This window comes from Pan troglodytes, chromosome 18 (genome assembly GCF_028858775.2).
Source record: "Pan troglodytes isolate AG18354 chromosome 18, NHGRI_mPanTro3-v2.0_pri, whole genome shotgun sequence".
NCBI classification, from domain to species: Eukaryota; Metazoa; Chordata; class Mammalia; order Primates; family Hominidae; genus Pan; species Pan troglodytes.
The window spans coordinates 87394370-87415331 of NC_072416.2; the positions used below are offsets into that span (position 1 = coordinate 87394370).

The 20962-nt window shown below is 52.7% G+C and overlaps 1 protein-coding gene across 5 annotated transcripts; it reads right to left on the reverse strand.

Annotated features, from left to right (window-relative positions):
- Positions 1 to 28: 28 nt before the first annotated feature.
- SLC22A31 (solute carrier family 22 member 31) lies at positions 29 to 6181 on the reverse strand. 5 transcript variants are annotated; one of them, XM_024350003.3, is made up of 9 exons: positions 5755 to 6181; positions 4207 to 4310; positions 3907 to 4061; positions 3517 to 3685; positions 3146 to 3291; positions 2936 to 3044; positions 2616 to 2830; positions 1794 to 1905; positions 29 to 491 (listed from the first exon to the last, which is right to left on the reverse strand). In XM_024350003.3, exons 1-9 carry the CDS (start codon positions 6154 to 6156, stop codon positions 206 to 208), a joined length of 1698 nt encoding a protein of 565 aa, XP_024205771.1. In that variant the 5' UTR covers positions 6157 to 6181; the 3' UTR covers positions 29 to 205. The 5 variants fall into 5 exon arrangements, with proteins under 5 accessions (XP_024205771.1, XP_024205770.1, XP_024205772.1 ...); XM_024350002.3 differs by having other exon boundaries at positions 29 to 573; positions 5755 to 6180; XM_024350004.2 differs by having other exon boundaries at positions 29 to 573; positions 4266 to 4310; positions 5755 to 6170.
- Between the last annotated feature and the right edge of the window lie 14781 nt (positions 6182 to 20962).

The following is a 20962-nucleotide window of genomic DNA, read 5'->3' on the forward strand; positions in this document are numbered from 1 at the left end:
TGAGGGAAGAACCAGGGAGGACGCCACATTCCACAGAAGCCTTTATCATCCACACCTACTGGGTGTGGCTGGGGGGAGACCCAGGGCCTCCCAGTGCCTGGGGCCTGGCTGGGGACACCTTCACGCTGTCCCCACGGCTCCACCTGCACTGAGACACGGGCTTCTGAGAGGAATGTGTCTGCCCTGGACCAGACGTCTAGGGTACTCAGCCATGCCCCAGGCCTTGACTTTGGTCCCATCCTGGCTCCCAGGGCCACCAGGCAGGACTAGTGCTGCTCGGGGGTGTGGCCGGCCCAGCAGGAGTTGGAGGGCGGCAGCAGAGGCAGGTGGTCCTGGCGGGGGCAGCCCCGCAGGAGTGGGGAGCGGCGCAGGCGGTCGGCGTCCTGCAGTGACTGGGGCAGCCCCCGGCTTCGGCTCTCAGGCAGCAGCAGGACACACAGCAGGGCAAGGACAGCAAGGGAGGCGAAGACGACTTGTTGCAGGAAGAAGCCCTGCCGGCCGTGCAGGGTGTCCAGGGGGCCGGCTGCCTGGCCCAGGAACCCGGCCCCCAGCACCAGGCCCAGCCCAGCCCCCCTGTGGGACAGAGTGTGTTGGGGGCAGCCGGCCTCCTGGCCCAGGAACCCGGCCCCCAGCACCAGGCCCAGGCCGGCCCCCCTGTGGGAGAGAGTGCGTTGGGGGCAGCTGGTGGGGCAACAGATTGGGGGACACACATGTGACTCCAGTGTGAGCAGGGGGAAGGCCCGGCCTCCGCACAGCCTAAGGTTTGCTGGCTGAGGATAATTTGAAAAATTGTTTTGGAAAAACCTCCTTCCTCTCCTGGAGCACTTTTTGCTCTGTTCAAGACTGGAAAGTGGCCGGGCACAGTGGCTCATGCCTGTAATCCCAGCACTTTGGGAGGCCAAGGCAGGCGGATCATGAGGTCAGGAGATCGAGACCATCCTGGCTATCATGGTGAAACCCTGTCTTTACTAAAAATACAAAAATTAGTTGTGCGTGGTGGTGCGTGCCTGTAATCCCAGCTACTCAGGAGGCTGAGGCAGGAGAATCGCTTGAACCAGAGAGTTGGAGGCTGCAGTGAGCTGAGATCGCACCACTGCACTCCAGCCTGGTGACAGAGCGAGACTCCATCTCAAAAAAAAAAAAAAAAGGGCCGGGCGCGGTGGCTCACGCCTGTAATCCCAGCACTTTTGGAGGCCGAGGCGGGTGGATCACGAGGTCAGGAGATCGAGACCATCCTGGCTAACACGGTGAAACCCAGTCTCTACTAAAAATATAAAAAATTAGCCGGGCGTGGTGGCGGGCGCCTGTAGTCCCAGCTACTCGGGAGGCTGAGGCAGGAGAATGGCGTGAACCCGGGAGGCGGAGCTTGCAGTGAGCCGAGATCGCGCCACTGCACTCCAGCCTGGGCGACAGAGCGAGACTCCGTCTCAAAAAAAAAAAAAAAAAAAAAAAAAAGAAGAAGAAGAAGATCGAAAAGTGATGCTTTCCCCTGGAATTCTGCCATTTCTGGAGGCCTCCTCATCTCTGCCCCAACCCCGCACCCCTGGCTTCAGGCCTGCGTGGCCTTCCCTCCCCTTCTCAGTTCCTGAGCCGTCTGCCCAGAGCCTTCTGTGAGCAGTGGCCCCCACCATCCAGGAGCAGGGCAGCGCTTTACCCCGAGTCCCTACTGGATGGAGGAATCACAGGCAGGAACCTGGGTGGGGTATGGGGACAGGGCCTCCTGTCCCCCTGGCCCCTCCTCCCCATGAGAGGCCCTGGACCCTGCTGTGTGGCCGGGCAACCCTGAAGCTCACCTGATCACCGTGGGGAAGACCTCGGCCGCGAAGAGGCTGCTGAGTGCAGACACAGCCCGGGAGGCCAGGAGCCCCAGGACAGAGAGGAACAGCACAGTCCAGCCTGGCAGATCTGGGGACAAAGAACAGGGGTTCCCAGGCTCTCCCCCCAGGCCTTCCACCCTGGCCACTCAGGGCCCTTCCCCAGAGAACCACACCACTGTCTGGGGACCCACTTTCCAAGCCTCCTTCTCCAGCCCCCCTGAGAAACCTGGAGGGGGAACCTGTCCTCTGCAGCCTGATTCCAGCCTGGCTTAGATTCTAAGGACGGTAGAATCCTGACCCCGAGCCGCAGCCACACCGACCACCTCCACTCGGGCCCACGCTCAGCTACTGCTGTGCTCTCCACTGTCTTTGCAATTTCGAGAACTGTCCTAAAATCTCGAATACATTGGAAGCAAGGCCTGCATTTCATTTTGCACCTAGCTCCACACACCATGTGGCTGGCCCTGAGTATATGGGCCCTCCCACACCAGTCCATGGCCAGCCTCGGCCACCTGGAACTCTGGGCAGAGCTTTTACCCAGCCCGGCCTCTTGACCTCTCACGCCTGTGCTGCAGTCTGGCTGGGGCAGGTGTTTTAGGCTCAGACAGGTTCCTTACTTTAGGCCAGTCACAAAAGATCCTTTTGGGCCTTCCACAAGGATCAGAGGAAAACAAACAGCAGCTGGCCTTGGGCTGCCACCCCAGGCTGCTCCCCTGTCAGCACTATGGCCCCCTGGTGGGGCAGACCCTCGGCCCAAACACAATGGCTCCTGTATGGCCTGCGGGGCCCCAAGCTCACACTGGGCCCCAGCGAGGAGCAGCAGGGATGCCAGGCCTGTGACCATGGTGCCCAGCAGCAGCACGGGGCGGCGTCCACAGCAATCTGCCGTCAGGAGCAGGAAGACCAAGGCTGCCGCCTCCAGGCCGGCCTCCAGGAAGTAGGGCAGGTAGAAGGTCGGCACCTGAGGTGCCAGGCTGCGGCGGAAGCTGGCTCTGATGCCTCCACCAACCAGCCTGGGAGAGAGAGCAAATCTATGGGCCCAGCCAGAGCTGGGGACTCTGGGGACCATATGCCCACCCCGGGGGATGGTGCAGGACCCCAGCCCTTCCTCGACTCACGAGCTGAAGCCTAAGATAAGCCCGTTTCTCCAGGTGACTTGGGTGCGCAGAAGCCCCAGCAGGGAGTGGTACCGGGGCTGGGGGCTCCCTGCAGACAGCATGGCCAGCTCTGTAGCCGCAGAGATGTGAGGGGAGGGGGGTGAGGAGCTGTGCCTCTCCAAAGCCCTCCTCCAGTACCTGGATCTCCCTCCTCCCTGGCAGGCGCCTGACCTGTAGCCAGGGAGTTCTCCTCCAAGGAACTGTCCTCGGGGTCCACGCCGCTGGCTTCTGCAAAGCGCCACAGGATCTTCCTGGCTCGAGCTACCTGACCTGTGGCCAGCAGCCAGCAGGGAGACTCGGGGAACAGGGCCGGGAACCTGCAGGGTTGGTGAGGATGCCCACGGCTCCCTCCACCTCCTCCTGGAAGGAGAGGCAAAGGCCAGGGCCCCCACCCCACCCCCAGGCTCAGGGGCAGGACATCACTGTAGTTCTCTGTGACCCTGTAACCCAGCCGTTTACCTGGCATGGGATACGTCAGTGCAGAGGGAAACTACATAGTCAGCCCCCATGAGGGCTGCTGGCCCAGCTCCCACCACACTTACCCCCAAAAGAGCAGCAAGAGTCCACTCATCAGGGCGCCCAGCCCCTGCAGAAGACGCCAGTCCTGCACAAGCGCAGCCAGGCCGGGCAGCAGCAGGGTGCCCGCCACCGAGAAAAGGCCAGCCCCCACGGAGAAAGCCAGGCGGTGGGGAGGGTCACACAACTCCAGGCCTGGGCAGACACAGACAGGTTGAAGTGGAGGCCTCGGGGAGGACTGGAACAGTTCCATTGGGAACTGCGGGGACCTATTGGTGACCTGCCCAGGAGTGGGATGCCCAAGGGACTCACTGCTCACTGTCCCTGCAGCTCGGGGCCCTCGGCAAGGGAGCCTCAGAGGCCTGCGGACCACCCACTGCCCCTCCCCCAGTGACAGCAGCCCCCAGGGTACTCACGAGCCAGATACAGGGCGAGGAGGGCCCCTGCCAATGTGCCCCCGTGGAGTAGGCGCAGGACCAGCAGGGTAGGGAAGCTGGCAGCCAGGGCCTCACTGGCCCCCAGGCCTGTGGTCAGCACCAGGGAGGCCACAAAAACTGCCCGGCGTCCAAACCTGGTGGGCAGCGGGGGACATGCTTGGACAGGGTCAGGATAACCCAGGGTCCAACCTTCATCCTGGCAGCACCAGGTCTAGCTGAACCCTGAGAGTGGGCGGAGGGGAGGGCTGCTGGGCAGCAGGAAAAGGGAAGGGGCCTCACCGGTCACAGCCTGCTCCCAGGACGACACAGCCCAGCAGCCAGCCCAGGAGGTGGCTCACCTGCTCCAGCGGGACCTTCCAGCCATCTCCACACACAAGGTTCCACTATGGGGAACAGCAGCCACGTGGAGGCCAGCTCAGGACCCTCCCCTGGGGACAGGTGCAGGGAGTCCCAGAATGGCTACTGGAAGGGGCCCTCCATGTCCTGCTCAATCCCTCCGTGGAGAGAAGGGGAAACTGAGGCATGAGAGGGCAAGGGGCTTGGTCCAGGTCACACAGCAGCCTCTCTGGTCTCTGGCAGCCCCTGCACAGGGGTCGGGGGGATCTGCCCACCCTAAGTTTTCTGCTTGTCCCTAGATAGGGCCTCCCCACCTCCGCACACCATTGCTCTTCCCCCACGGCCAGCTCTTGTCCGACCTGTTTCCACCTCCTATTCCGAGGGACCCCGGGGACACCCAGGGCCTTGGTGGCGTCATAGACACAGCCCCCACCCCAGCCGGCCAAGGGTCATAGCCATGACACAGGCCTAAGAAATGAGCCCCAGCACCTGCGCTGGTACCCACGCCCTCCCTGCCCTGCCCATTTCAAGAGGGACTCGGGCAGCGGCTGGAGAGCTGTGCTCAGCGGCATTTCCCGGCGAGGCCCTTGACCCTTGACCTCAGCTCTGCGCCTCCCCCCACCCCTTCCGGTTCCTGGGTCTTCTTGGCAAGCTTAATCTACTGCTGGGGGCCGTGCTATGCCCGAGATTTTACTTTCAAACCTGACGTTTTGGGAAAGCTGATGGGGCATTCCTGGATCCAGGCACCAAACAGGAGGAGGGCAGGTGGGAGGTGGGAGGGAGCAGGGTGGAGAGAGAAGCCCGGCGGGTTCCTGGGCCCCAGGCAGCCCTTGTGAAGATGTGGCAACCCCGTTCCAGTTTGCACACTGGGGCCAGTCCTCCCAGGGTGGGGGATGGGGGCCTCGGGGTAAAGGCTGCCTCAGGGGTGTGCAGGTCTCAGCCCCAGCGCGGAAAGGGATGAAAGGGGCCTGAAGGTCCCTGCCGCCCGCCTCCCCATCTCTTCTCACGCAGACCGTCAAGGTTTCCCTTCAGGCAATGCGGTCTCTAGCCCAGCCTCTGCGCGCCTCACTGATGGGAAGCCCACCTTCCCCAATCTGTGCTGACCACGTCAGTCCCTCCAAGCAGAGACTCTGCCTTGGAAAGCCAGCCCAAAGCCACGGTCTGCTCAAGACGCTGGTGGTCATGAAGCAAATTCCAGGCCCTGCTCCCCCACCGGCGCCTTCGGCTCCAATCCTCCAGCGCCCCAGGCCGCCCCGCGCCTGGCAGCTCCCAGGCCCAGATTCAGCCCCCGCCCGGCCCCTCTCCGCGGGCCTGGCCCGTGCGCGCCCGTCTGCGGCACCGTCGGGCCGGCGGCCGCCCCGGAGCAGGAAGCCCAGGAGGACGGCCGGGGGGCCCGGGTCAGAGGCGCCAGGTAGGATGGAGAAAGGACACCCAGGGCCTCGGCGGACTGGGGGCGGGGAGGGCTGCGGGGCAGCAGGGACGGGGGCGCACCTGGGTGACCGGGCTTTGCAGGAGGCCGGCGCTGGGCAGCGCGTAGAGCCAGCCGCGTGTGCAGGGCCGGGTGCCGTTGCGTGCGGGCGCGGGGCGCGGGCCGGGGCGGGTGCGGGGCGCGGGATCGGGGTAGCGCAGGAGCAGGCAGGGGCTCGCGGCTCGCGTGGGCCCCAGGCGCGGGATGGCGGCATCCAGCAGCGCGGGTCCGCGCAGGGCGCGCAGCGCTGAGGGCAACAGCGTGGGGTCCGGTCGGCAGTGGGGCGCGGGGTGCGCGGTAAGCAGCTCCTCGGAGCTCAGCACCAGCCCCAGCACTATGCAGGGTACCCACGAGGCGGAGGCCAGCAGGCGCCGGGCCCGGCCAAAGCCGCCCGCAGCTCTCAGCACCCGCGCCTCCTGCTCCATCGGTCGCAGGCTGCGCTCGGGACGGGGCGGGGCCTGGACCAGGGCGGGCTCCTGGGGCGGGGCTTTGGGGCGAGGCATTAAGGGGCGGAGCCTGAGTCCAGTGGAGGCGGGGTGTGGGGGCGGGCGGTGTGAGGGCGGGGCCTAAGGCGTAAAGGGGCGGGGCCCGATCTGGGGCATAGGGCGGAGAGGTTGAGGGGCGGGGAAGTTGAGAGGCGGGGCTTGCGGCCGAACCGCGAGGGGGCGGGGCCCCGTGAGGGCGGCACGTGGGGGCCGGGGGCGTGGCAGGGGCGTGGCCGGGAGCGCTCAGGTGCGCGCGGGGCGCAGGTGCACTCAGGTTGCCCGGGGGCGCGCGGGCTCCGGCAGGCGTCCCGGGGTGGTCCCCGCGTGGGGCCGGGGGCGTCCGCGCGGGCGGGGCGAGGTCGGGGAGGGCAGCCACCCGCCCTCCTCCGCGCTGGGAGCTTTCGGCTGGTTCTGCGGGAGGAGCTCCTGGGTGACCCGCGGGTTCTGAAACCGCCGCTCGGGAGCTCGGGGCCTGCGCTGCGTCTACGGGGCAAGCGAGGGAGAACTGACGCCTTTCGCCCGGATCCTTCTCCTCTTCCGAGAACCAGGTAGGTCGCGTTTATTTTCAAGTCCGATTGTTTTCGCTGTAACATTTGTGAGAAACATCACGGTGGATCCTGTGGGTCGCTGAGTTTTCTGACTCCCGGTTTGTCTTACTTTGCTTTGTCAGTGGGCTCCGCGCTCGCGTTAACAATTCGAATGGGCACGTTTCTGCGTTTAAGAACGCTGTTCGTTTCCTCACACTTAGATTGAGGTGGAACTCACGTCACATAAACCGGGTCGCAAGGCTCAGCTTAGTGGGGCCCCCCCAACAGTGTTGCGGGACCAGCACCTTCCCGGGCTCCGGAACAGCTTCTACCCGAGCAGAGCCCTGCCCGTCGGCGGCCGCTCTCCGCGCCCCTCCCCGGGCTCTGCAGCCCCCGCCCTGCTCCGCAGACCAGCCTGTTCTGACCTCCGTTCAATGGAGCCCTACGTGCTGTGGCCTTTTGTGTTCCGGCGTCTTTTGCTTAGAATCGCGCCTTCAAGGTTCGTCCCCGGTGGAGCGGGGATCAGGCCCGCGTTCCTTTTCAGGAGTGAATAATATTCCGTGGATGGAGCCCACACGTTTCTCTCTTCCTCTGTTGATGGACAGTGGGTTGTTTCCACTTTTTGCCTTTTGCGTCCAGTGACACGATGAACATTTTCGTACAAGTATTTGGGTGCCTGTTTCCATTTATCTTTAGTGTATACCTAGGCATGAATAGCTGGGCCTTAGGGTGTGAACTGTTTGTGAAACCACAGAACGGTTTTCCGCAGCGGCGGCTCGATTTCACCACCAGCAATACAGAAGGGTGCTCGTTCCCCGACATCCTTGCCAACACTTATGTTCCCGTTTGTTTCAGTTATTTTATTGTGACAAAACACAACAAAATGTATCATCTTAACCATTTTAAGTGTGCAGTTCAGTGGTATCAAATAAATTCACAGTATGGTGCAGCCGTCACCCCGGTCCAGCTCCTTAACTCTGTTCACCTTGTAGAACAGAAACTCGATGCCCGTTACATAGTAACTCCCCATAGCCCCTCCTCCTCGCCCCAGGGAACTAGCATTCTATATTCTGTGTGTGATTTTGACTACGCTAAGTATCTCTTAGAAGTGGAATCACACGGCATTTTTCTTTTTGTGAACGGTTTATTTCATTTGGCATAATGTCCTCAAGATTCATTCATATCCTTCCATATGTTAGAATTTCCTTTCTTTTAAAGGCAGAATAATACTCCATTGTATGGATATGTCACATGTGGTTTACCCATTCATCTGTTTCTGTAAACTAGGTTGATTCCACCTTTTGGCAATTGTGAATAATGCTGTTATGAACATGAAATATAAATATCTTCTTGACACCCTGCTTTGAATTATTTTCAATGTATATACCTAGAAATGGAATTGCTGAATCAGAGGGTAGTTTTATTTTTAACTTTTTCAGGAATCACCATACTGTTTCTACAGTGACTGCACCATTGTACATTTCCAGCAGCAAGGTACCGATTTCTCCCATCCTCACCTACATTGTTATTTTCTGTTTTTTTGATGGTACTCATCCTAATAATAGGTATGGGATGGTATTTCATTGTAGTTTTCATTTGCTTTTTCCTAATGATTAGTGATATTGAACATGTTTTCATGTGCTTATTGGTCATTTGTATATCTTCTTTGGAGAAATATCTGTCCAAGTCCTTTACCCATTTTTGAATTGGGCTGTTCCTTTTTTGTTGTTGTTGTTATTGAGCATTAGCAGTTCTCTCTTTGTTTGAGATATTAATCCATTATTATATAAATGATTTCCAAATATTTTCTCCCATTCTGCAAGTAGCCCTTTTACTGTGTTGGTATTGTCTTTTGATGCACAAAATTTTTTCATTTTCATGAAGGTCAATCTGTTTTTCCTTTTCTGGCCTGTGCCTTGGGTGTCATATCCGGGAAATCATTGCCAGGTCTGGTGTCATGAAGCTTTTGCCCTATGTTTGCTTCTAAGAGTGTTATAAGTTAAGGTCTTACATTAAGGTATTTGATCCGTTTTTAGGTAATTTTTGTATCTGGTGTTAGGTAAGAGTACAGCTGCATTCTTTTGCATGAAGATATTTCGTTTCCCCAGCACCATTTGTTGAAAAACCACTGTCCTTTCTTCATTGACTGGTCTCGGCACCCTTGTCAAAAATCGTTCGACCATATTTAGGAGTGTTCATTACTGGGCTCTCTAGTCTATTCCATTGGTCTAGATGGCTGTCTTCATGCCAGTACTACACTGTTTTGATTACTGAAGATTTTTTTTTTTTTTTTTTTTTTTAGGCAGAGTTTCACTCTTGTTGCCCAGGCTGGAGTGCAATGGCGTGATCTTGGCTCACTGCAACCTCTGCCTCCCAGGCTCAACCAATTCTCCTGCCTCAGCCTCCCAAGTAGCTAGGATTACAGGCATGCGCCACCACGCCTGGCTAAATTTTGTGTTTTTAGTAGAGACCGGGTTTCTCCATATTGGCCAGGCTGGTCTCAAACTCCCAACTTCAGGTGATCCACCCGCCTCGGCCTCCCAAAGTGCTGGGATTACAGACGTGAGCCACTGCACCCAACCCAATTACTGAATATTTTAGGTGAGTTTTTTCTTTTCTTTTTTCTTTTTCTCTTGGAGACAGATTCTCGCTCTGTCACCCAGGCTGGAGTACAGCTGTGTGATCCTGGCTCACTGCAACCTCTGCCTCCCGGGTTCAAACGATTCTCCTGCCTCAGCTTCCTGAGTATCTGGGACTACAGGCACGTGCCACCAAGCACAGTTAATTTTTTGTATGTTGGTAGAGACGAGGTTTCACTGTGTTGCCCAAGCTGGTCTCAAACTCCTGAGCTCAGACAATCCACCCGCCTCAGCCTCCCAAAGTGCTAGGATTACAGGCGTGAACCACTGTGCCCGGCCTGAAGTAAGTTTTGAAATCGGGAACTGTGAGTCCTCCAGCTTTGTCCCACGTAGCTGGGACTACAGGTGCCCACCACCACGCCCAGCTAATTTTTTTGTATTTTCAGTAGAGACGGGGTTTCACCGTGTTAGCCAGGATGGTCTCGATCTCCTGACCTTGTGATCCGCCCAGCTTGGCCTCCCAAAGTGCTGGGATTACAGGAGTGAGCCACCGCACCCAGCCCAGCTTTGTTCTTTTTAAAAATTATTTTGACTATTTGGGGTTCCACAAGGTTCCATATGAATTTTTTTTTTTTTTTTTTTTTTGAGACGGAGCCTCGCTCAGTTGCCCAGACTGGAATGCAATGGCGCAATCTCGGCTCACTGCAAGCTCCGCCTCCTGGGTTCACGCCATTCTCCTGCCTCAGCCTCCCGAGTAGCTGGGACTATAGGAGCCCGCCACTACGCCCAGCTAATTTTCTTGTAGTTTTAGTAGAGACGGGGTTTGACCGTGTTAGCCAGGATGGTCTCGATCTCCTGACCTCGTGATCCGCCCGTTTCGGCCTCCCACAGTGCTGGGATTCCAGGTGTGAGCCACCGCGCCCGGCCCCCACAGTGCTGGGATTACAGGCGTGAGCCACCGCGCCCGGCCTATGTGAGTTTTTAAATGAATTTTTCTGTAACAACAATGTCAGTGGGACTTTGATACGAATTCCCTATCAAAATGTTTTGATAGAAGAATTAATACTGTTTTGAATTAATCAAAATTGATTGCATTGAATCTGTAGATTTATATGGGCAGTGTTGACGTTTTTAACAATATTAATTCTAATCCATGAACATGGGATGTGTTTTCATTTGTTTATGCTTTCTTTAATTTTTTGTAGATTTTTATTGCAATTATTTTACCTCCTTAGTTAAGTTAGTTATTAAGTATTTTATTATTTTATTATTTTATTATTTTTTTTTGAGATGGAGTCTCGCTCTGTCATCCAGGCTGGAGTGCAGTGGCCGCCATCTCGGCTCACAGCAACCTCCGCCTTCCAGGTTCAAGTGATTCTCCTGCCTCAGCCTCCCGAGTAGCTGGGACTACAGGCACCTGCCACCAACCCCGGCTAATTTTTTGTATTTTTAGTAGAGACGCAGTTTCCCTGTGTTAGCCAGGATGGTCTTGATCTCCTGACCTCATGATCCATCCACCTCAGCAGTATTTTATTCTTTTACTTTTATTTTTTCAGATAGAGTCTTGCTCCGTCACCCAGGCTGGAGTACAGTGGCACCATCTTGGCTCACTGCAACCTCTGCCTCCCAGGTTCAAGCAATTCTCCTGCCTCAGCCTCCCAACTAGCTGAGATTACGGGTGCCTGCCACCATACCTGGCTAATTTTTTTGTATTCGTAGTAGAGATGGGGTTTCAACATGTTGGCCAGGCTGGTTTTGAACTCCTGACCTCAAGTGACCCGCCTGCCTTGGCCTTCCAAAGTGCTGGGATTACAGGTGTGAGCCATCACACTTGGCCAAGATGCTATTGTAAGTAGAATTATTTTCGTAAATGCTTTTTTAGATTGTTAATTGATAGTATATAGAAATGCACTGGTTTTGCATTTTGACATTGTATCCTGCTACTTTGCTGAATTCATTTATTAGTTCCAACACATTTTGTCTGTGTGTGTAATCTTCAAGGATTTCCTGTATATAAGATCATATCCTCTGCGAACAGATGATTTTACTTCTTGCTTTCCAATTTGGGTGGCTTTTATTGTATTTTCTTCCCGAATTGCTCTGGTCAGAACTTCCAGTACTATGCTGAGTCCAAGTGGTGAAAGCCAGCAACCTTGCCTCGTTTCTCATCCTAAAGGAAAAGTTCATTCTTTCACCATTCTGTAAGACGGTTGCTTTGGGTTTTTCATATATGACTTTTTTTTTTTTTTTTCGAGACAGAGTCTCGCTCTGTCGCCCAGGCTGGAGTGCCATGGTGCGATCTTGGCTCACTGCAATCTCAGCCTGCCAGGTTCAAACGATTCTCCTGCTTCAGCCTCCCGAGTAGCTGGGACTACAAGTGCCTACCACCATGCTCAGCTAATCTTTTGTATTTTTAGTAGAGACGGGGTTTCACCATGTTAGCCAGGATGGTCTCAATCTCCTGACCTCATGATCAGCCCGCCTTGGCCTCCCAAAGTGCTAGGATTACAGGCATGAGCCACCATGTCCGGCCTATTTTGTTGGTTTTTATGTTAATGTTCGTAAGGGATATTAGTCTCTAGTTTTCTTATATCTCTGACAGGCTTTGGTGTCAGAGTAATGCAAGCTTCATAGAAAGAGTTAAGAAGTATTTCGTCCTCTTAAGTGTTTTGGAAGTGTTTGAGAATTTTTAACATTAAATCATCTTTAAACATGCGGTAGAATTCACTAGTGAAGGCATCAGGTCTAGAGCTTTTCTTTTTTTTTTCTTTTTTTTTTTTTTTGAGATGCAGCTTCACTCTGTCGCCCAGGCTGGAGTGCAGTGGCATAATCTCAGCTCACTTCAACCTCTGCCTCCCAGGTTCAAGCAGTTCTCCTGCCTCAGCTTCCCGAGTAGCTGGGACTATAGACGTGTGCCACCGTGCCTAACTAATTTTTTTGTATTTTTAGTAGAAATGGGGTTTCACCATGTTGGCCAGGCTGGCTTTGAACTCCTGACCTCACATGATGCGCCTGTCTCGGCCTCCCCCGGTGCTGGGATCACAGGTGTGAGCACGGTGCCGGCCAGGGCTTTTCTTTATCAGAATTTTGACTAGTGATTCTATTTCCATACTACTTACAGGTCCACTCAGATTTCTAACTTCTTCCTGATTTAGTCTTGGTATGTTTAGCGTGTCTGGGAATGTGTTCATTTCATCTGGGTTTTACAATTTGTGTACGACTCTTTTCATAACACTCTCTTGCGGTCTTTTTATTTCTGTAGAATCAGTGGTAATGTCCCCAGTTGGATTTCTACTACTGGTAACTTGAGTGTTCTCTTTTTTCTTAGTCCATTTAGCAAAAAGTTTGTCAATTTTGTTGATCTTTTCAAAAAATCAACTTTTGGTTTCATCCTCTATTTTTCATTTCTGTTATTTTTGTTCTAATCTTTTATTATTTTCTTATTTCTACTAGCTTTGGGTTTAGGTTGTTCCTTTCTGGTTGTTTAAGTTGATTTGAGGTATTTCTGTTTTTGTTTTGTTTTGTTTTGTCTTGAGATGGAGTCTCGCTCTGTCACCCAGGCTGGAGTGCAGTGGCGTGATCTCGGCTCACTGTAACCTCTACCTCCTGGGTTCAAGTGATTCTCTTGCCTCAGCCTCCCAAGTAGCTGGGATTACAGGCGTGCTCCACCACGCCCAGCTAATTTTCGTATTTTTAGTAGAGATGGGGTTTTACCATCTTGGCCAGGCTGGTCTTGAACTCCTGACCTTGTGATCTGCCCACCTCGGCCTCCTGAAGTGCTGGGATTACAGGCGTGAGCCACCGAACACCCAGGCAAGCAAATCTCTTGAACCTGGGAGGCGGAGGCTGCAGTGAGCCAAGATCACGCCAGTACACTCCAAACTGGGCAACAGTGCGAGACTTGGTCTCAAAAAATAAAATAAAGAGGTTACTTATTATTTATTTATTTATTTATTTATTTATTTATTTTTGAGATGGAGTCTCGCTCTGTCGCCAGGCTGGAGTGCGGTGGCACTATCTCAGCTCACTGCAAGCTCCGCCTCCCGGGTTCACGCCATTCTCCTGCCTCAGCCTCCCGAGTAGCTGGGACTACAGGCGCCTGCCACCGCGCCTGGCTAATTTTTTGTATTTTGTACTAGAGACGGGGGTCTCACTGTGTTAGCCAGGATGGTCTCCATCTCCTGACCTCGTGATCCGCCCTCCTTGGCCTCCCAAAGTGCTGGGATTACAGGCATGAGCCACCACGCCCGGCCAATAACCTCTTTAATTTGTGTGTCATTAAATATGGGTAAATACAGCTGCCAGCAGCCTCCACGTGGCTGCTCTGGGTGCTCTGCCTGTTGATTGGACTTGCTCTGCAAGGAGCAGCCACTCTCTGTGCAGGCAGCAGCCACTCTCTGTGCAGGGAGCAGCCACTCTCTGTGCATGGCTGCTCAGTAAAGCCGCCTCTTCCACCGCTGGCTCGCCCTCGCATACTTTCCGGGGTGAAGTCAAGGACCCTCCTGGGCCAAGCTGCAATTTTGGGGCTCACCTGCCCTACATCACCTTGGCGGCCACAAAGGGATGAAGAGAAGACAGTGAGAGGCAGAGAGGCAGTGATTGGCAGGGCAGCAAATGATGCAAGGTGGCAGGTCAGTGAGAGACAGTGACCAGTGCCATGGCCATCAAAGCTGCAAATATCACGGCTGGGACAGTGGAACGCTGTGACACTGCAGACCTGTGACACTAGCCACAGGCTCTTTCAGGGGCCATCGTCTTTCCTGACAGGTGGTGGAGCCGAGGGGACAGGCAAGTGGCGACAGCACCACCTCGTGTGAGACCCACTGCTCTGGTCGGCTGGTTGCAGAACCACACGCTGCTCCCCTCCTAATGGCTGAACCCCTCCAAACCAGGGAGACCTGAGGGAGACCGGGCAGTGCCATTTTGGCTCCTGTGGACAGGTAAGTGTACCTGCTGTGTGTTCTGCCAATATTGGGTGAGCCAGGATCATCCCCGCCCTTCCTTATTTGCTGCTCTGAGATCCCCTTCCCTGCCTCACCCTGTATTCCACACCCATTAGATCAAACAAAGTTTAGCCAGGTAGAGAGGTCCCAATTTTGTAAATAACTTGGATCCAGCTCTCTTGTTTAGGTTGCTTTGCTTATGTGATGTGTGTTATGTCTAGCATGCTATCAGATTGGCTGATAAATAAAAGGGCACCCATAAACTAAACAAATGAACGAAAGAAATAAGACCACACACCCAAAGAAGATCAAGTACCATGGCCACATGCCACGGCGATGACCGAAAGTGACCTTGCATGGTTTTGGAAACTCCAGAAACTCTAGAAAGTTCTAAAAAGTCCCTTAATTTGCATATAATTAAAAGTGGGTGTAAATACAGCTGCTGGCCAGGTGCGGTGGCCCACACCTATAATCCTAGCACTTTGGGAGGCTGAGGCGTGTGGGTCACTTGAGGTCAGGAGCTCAAGACCAGCTCAAGCAACATGGCAAAACCCCATTTCTACTAAAAATACAAAAAATTAGCCGGGCGTGGTGGTGGGCACCTGTAATCCCAGCTGCTCAGGAGGCTGACACAGGGGAATCACTTCAACCCAGGAGGCGGAGGTTACAGTGAGCCAAGATCATACCACTGCATTCCAGCCTGGGCGACAGAGCAAGACTGTCTCAAAAAAATGAATAAATACAGCTGTCAATAGCCCATGTACAGTTACTCTGCATGCATTGCCTGTGGGGTAGCCGTGCTTTGCAAGGAGCAGCCACTTTCCATACATGGCTGCCTCTGTAACCCTGCCTTCTCCTGCCCCAGGCTCACCCTTACATTCTTTCCTGGGTGAAGCCAAGAACTCTCCTGGGCCAAGCCCGAATTTGGGGCTCACCTGCCCTGCATCATCTTGGCAGAGCTTCAAAATTTGGTATTTTCCCAGTTCTCCTTCCTGCTGTTTACTTCTCAGTCTTCAGTGACCTTTTCCATACATTCTGTCCAGGTTTGGTGTTGTATTCAGCGGGAGAGATGAGCGAAGTATACTTGCTTGCCCTCACCTGGAACGCATTACTGAGGCCCTTCACTGTGGTTGTGACTCACACACAAGCTGCAGTTTGGGGCCAGGCTGCCATCTGTCACTCTGTTATGCTGAATATCAGCAGAGCCTCCAAGGATTCCCTCCACCCTGTCTTGAGAGCCCTCAGCTAAACTGGGTTCCAGTGACAGGCAGCTGGCAGCCCTGTGCTCATGGGAAACAAAGGGGCTGGACATGGCGTTTGCCATGCACCTGTGACGGGACGCAGCTTTTACACGGTGGAGGGCCCAATGCCTCATTGTCCAACCTGCGATCTGGGGTCCATCCCATTGGGAATTTGCTCATGCTGACAGATGCCCCGTGGCTCTTGTCTGACCTGTGTCCAGCTTGTGCCTGCCTGACCATGGCTCTGGCACTGGGAGCCCGCCCTTGTATCCCCCCTGCTGCCCCGGGTCTCCAGGAAAACGCAGACTGGGCACCCCCTGGCCCTTCCGGTGGAAGGCACAAATTCAACTGCTGCAATAGGAAACACGTTCAAAGATTTATTACCTACAGACCGTGGGCAGGGTGGAGTCCAGGAGTGGAAAGGTTAGTCCTCTGTCCCTAGGTCCCATGAGGGAAGAGTCGGGCAGAGAGAGCTGGAGGGGAGGGGAGCAGGGTGAGGGAGTGTGAGCCAGAACCTCTCAGGTTCAGGGAATTCTCCTGTCTCAGCCTCCTGAGTAGCTGATATCACAGAGGCCCACCACCATGCCCAGCTAATTTTTTTTGTTTTTTGTTTTTTGTTTTTTTTTGGAGACGGAGTCTCGCTCTGTGGACCAGGCTGGAGTGCAGTGGCGCCATCTCGGCTCACTGCAAGCTCCGCCTCCTGGGTTCACGCCATTCTCCTGCCTCAGCCTCCTGAGTAGCTGGGACTACAGGCGCCCGCCACCACGCCCGGCTAATTTTTTGTATTTTTAGTAGAGACGGGGTTTGACCGTGTTAGCCAGGATGGTCTCTATCTCCTGACCTCGTGATCCGCCTGCCTCGGCCTCCCAAAGTGCTGGGATTACAGGCGTGAGCCACTGCGCCTGGCTTTTTTGTATTGTTAGTAGAGACAGGGTTATACCACGTTGGTCAGGCTGGTCTTGAATTCCTGGCCTCAAGTGATCCTCCCGCCTTGGCCTCCCAAAGTGCTGGGAATCCAGGCATGAGCCACCGCGCTCAGCCCTATGTTGATTTTTTAACATTAAGAATGTAAAGAAATAACTCGGTTTGGAGATCAGAACTGAACAGAATGTCATCTTTAGATAGCCTTCCCTGTCCCCTTCCTTTCCACCTTGTTCTCATCCTACCATCCTTCTCAACCTGTGGGTTATTATTTTCTGAATAATCTTATCTGTATTTCCTTGTATTCAACATGAAGAGATAAATATACATGTATATTTTATTGTCTATTTTCCTTTTATTATTTTTTTGAGATGTAGTCTCCTTCTGTCGCCCAGTCTGGAGTGCAGTGGCGTGATCTCGGCTCACTGCAACCCCCACCCCCCAGGTTCAAGCGATTCTCCTGCCTCAGCCTCCTGGGTAGCTGGGATTACAGGTGCCCACCACCATGGCTAGCTAATTTTTGCATTTTTTGGTAGAGACGGGGTTTCACCGTGTTGGCCAAGCTGGTCTCGAACTCCTGACCTCAAATGATTCGTGCCTACCTCAGCCTCCCAAAGTGCTGAGATTACAGGCATGAGCCACTGCGCCCAGTCTATTTTTCCAAAGAAAAGGTTTCCTACTGTAGCTACTGTTTTGCAGTTTACATTTTCACTTAATAGTGTATCTTGGAAATCACTCCATAGGAGCTCATAGAGACCTTCATCTCCATAGCTGCGTAGCACTCCACTGCTGGAGGCACCATGCTACGCTTAGCTACCCGACTGCTTGACTGCAATTGGTCATCTAAGGCATTTTTGAATTGTTAAGAGATTTGCCTTCAGGGAAAATGTTGAGAAGTAGGATTGCTGGATTGCACCTGTAGTTTTGTTGGATGTTGCCAAATTCTTCTCTGTTCCAGGAGGATGATGTGCCCTAGTGATTCCTGCTTCCTGAGATTTATACCTCTGTGTAGTCCTCTCACATCATAGTAGGGTTGGTCTCTGTGACCAGCAGAATATGACAGAAGTGAGGTTAAAGTACTTCCAAAATTAGCTTTAAAATACCACGCACAGGCAGCGTGCGGCGGCTCACTCCTACACCCCAGCCCTTCGGGAGGCCAAGGCAGGAGGATCACTTGAGGTCAGGAGTACAGCCTGGCCAACATGGCGAAACCCTGTCTCTACTAATAATACAAAAGTTAGCCAGGCATGGTATCACATGCTTGTAATCTGAGCTACTTGCATGGCTGAGGCAGGACAATTGCTTGAACTTGGGAGGTGGACGTCGTAGTGAGCCAAGGTGGCGCCACTGCACTCCAGCCTGGGCAACCGAGTGAGACTCCATCTCAAAAAACATAAATTAAAAAAATGAGGGCCGGGCGCAGTGGCTCACGCCTATAATCCCAGTACTTTGGGAGGCCGAGACGGGCAGATCATGAGGTCAGGAGATCGAGACCATCCTGGCTAACACAGTGAAACCCCGTATCTACTAAAAATACAAAAAAATTAGCCGGGCATGGTGGTGGGCGCCTGTAGTCCCAGCTACTCGGGAGGCTGAGGCAGGAGAATGGCGTGAACCTGGGAGGCGGAGCTTGCAGTGAGCCGAGATTGCACCACTGCACTCCAGCCTGGGCAACAGCGAGATTCTGTCTCAAAAAACAACAACAACAAAAAAGAAATAAAACGCACATATGGAATCTCAGTGGAGTTCAATTAGCTAAACCAATCTTGAAAAAGAAAGCCAGGTGTGGTGGTGCATGCCTGTAGTCCCAGCTACTCAGGATCCTGAGGCAGGAGGATGATTGAGCCCAGGAGTTCAAGGCTGCAGTGAGCCATGACTGTGCCATTGCACTCTCTCCAGCCTGAGCAACAGAGTGAGATCTTATCTCTAGAAACAAAACCAAACTATGACACACACACACACACACACACACACACATACGATTATTATTTAGCCTTTTTTTTAAAAAAAAAAAGAAAGGAAATCCTATGTAACCTCACATGGAATCCAAACAAGCTGAACTCCTAGAAGCAGAGAGTACAATGTTGAGTGCCAGAGGATGGGGTTGGTGGAAGGAATGGGGAGATGTTGGTCAAATGGTACAAACTTTAAGTTAAAGGATGAGTAAGATCTGGGATGTAATGTATAGCATGGCGATTTTAGTTAATAATACTGTACTGTATGATGATTGGAATTTGCTAAGATAGTAGATCTTAACTATTTTCACCACACACTCAAAAGAAGGTGCCTAGGTGAGGGGATGGATCTGTTTCATCATGGTCATTTCACAGTGTGTGCATATATCAAATCATCACATTGCACATCTTAAGTATATATGATTTTTTTAAATCTGTCAGTTGTACCTCAATAGAGCCTGGGGGAGAAATGGTGCTGGAGAAAACTGGATATCTACATGCAGAACAGTGGAGCTGGACCATTACTTTATACCACATATAAAAATTAATTCAAAATGAATCAAAAACCTAAATGTAAGTGCTAATGTATAAAACTCTTAGAAGAAAACATAGAGAAAAAACTTCATGGCACTGGAATTGGAAATGATTTCTTGGTTATGAAATCACCCACACAGGCAACTGAAGAAAACTAGATGAATTGGACTACATCAATATTACAAATTTTGTGCATCCAAGGACAATCATGAGAGTGAAAAGGAAACCCACAGAATGGGAGGAAATATTTGCAACTCATGTGTTTGATTAAGGATTAATATTCAGTTTATTAAGAACTCCTATAACTCAAGAATAACAACAAAACCAATTTAATTCAAAAAAGGACTTGTAATAAAGAAGATAACAGATGGCCAATAAGAACATGAAAAGATGATCAACATAACTAAACGTTAGGGAAATGAAAACAAAAGCCACAGTGAGATCACGTTACCCCGGTGGTGATGGCTCTTAGCCATTAAATAGGAGGTTAACTGTTGGCTGGATGTGGTAAAGTTGGAACCTTGTGCACCTGCTCATGGGAATACAAAATGGTGCAGCAGCTCTGGAAAACAGGACAGTGGTTTCTGAAAACATCAGACAGAATTATCATGTGACCCGGCCATTCCACTTCTGCATATGTATCCAAAAGTGCTGAGAACAAGGGTCCCGGATATTTTTGCACACGATGGTCATAGCAACATTATTCACAATAGCCTGCTGGTGCCAAAGTCAACTTTTAATACATTCAGTTACTTAAAACATATCCGTGCGGTGGCTCACGCCTGCAATCTCAGCAGTCTAGGAGGCTGAGGCAGGAGGATTACGAGGTCAAGAGATAGATACCATCCTGGCTAACATGGTGAAACCCCATCTCTACTAAAAATACAAAAATTAGCTGGGCTTGGTGGCACGTGCCTGTAATCCCAGCTACTCTGGAGGCTGAGGCAGGAGAATCGCTTGAACCTGGGAGGCAGAGGTTGCGGTGAGCCGAGACTGCACCCCTGCACTCCAGCCTGGTCGACATAGAGCAAGACTCCGTCTCAAAAAAACAAAACAAAATTAAAAAAAAAACATATCCCAAGGCCAGGCACGGTGGCTGCAGTGGCTCACGTCTGTAATCCCAGCACTTTGGGAGGCCGAGGCGGGCGGATCACCTGAGGTCAGAAGTTTGAGACCAGCCTGGCCAACATGGTGAAACCCCATCTCTACTAAAAATTACAAGGTGGGCACCTGTAATCCCAGCTACTTGGGAGGCTGAGGCAGGAGAATAGCTGGAACCTGGGAGGCGGAGGTTGCAGTGAGCCAAGATCGTGCCACTGCACTCCAGCCTGGACGATAGAGGGAGACTCCGTCTCAAAATTAATAAATAATAAATAAAACACATCCCAAACACGCATAGTGTTGAATCATTTAGCATGTGGTTGCTTTGTATACTTCGTGAAATTGTGTCCAATCTCTGCTAGCCATAGATAAGATAAATCCGAGGGCTCTAAAGACTGCAAGCCGTTGCTGCCCTTCAGAGCTTTGTGACTCAGACACCTGTCAGGCTGCTGAGAAAGGTGATCTAGTCACATCAGCCCTCCCCCTGTCTGATCTCCTTCTTCTCTGGGAGTTCTCTGCGCGCCCCCCCTCCCAAGCCCATTTTTTTCTCTTTTCTGAGTAGTGACCCCCAATTCGAAGCCTGTGGATAATCTCATGGTGCGTGAGACTCCCTCACCCTCCAACCTGTCACAGCTTGTGCGCCACTGCCACCTCCTGGGCACATCTTGTTTCTTAATCAGCCACGAACTCACGTGAACACTTGACATGTGGTTTTGTTTTGTTTTTCACATTTAGACTCCTGATCCGTTTGGAGTTTATCCCTGTGAGGTCCAGAATTAATTTCATCATTTCTCAGACGGCTAACCATTTGTCTTAGCACCTTTCATTATAAACTGCATATTTGTTCCACCGCTCTGAAATTATGTTTATGAACCAAATTTCCATGTTACTGGGTTGATGTCTGGATATTCCATTTGTTTCCTGTTCATGTGTCAGTAGCACACA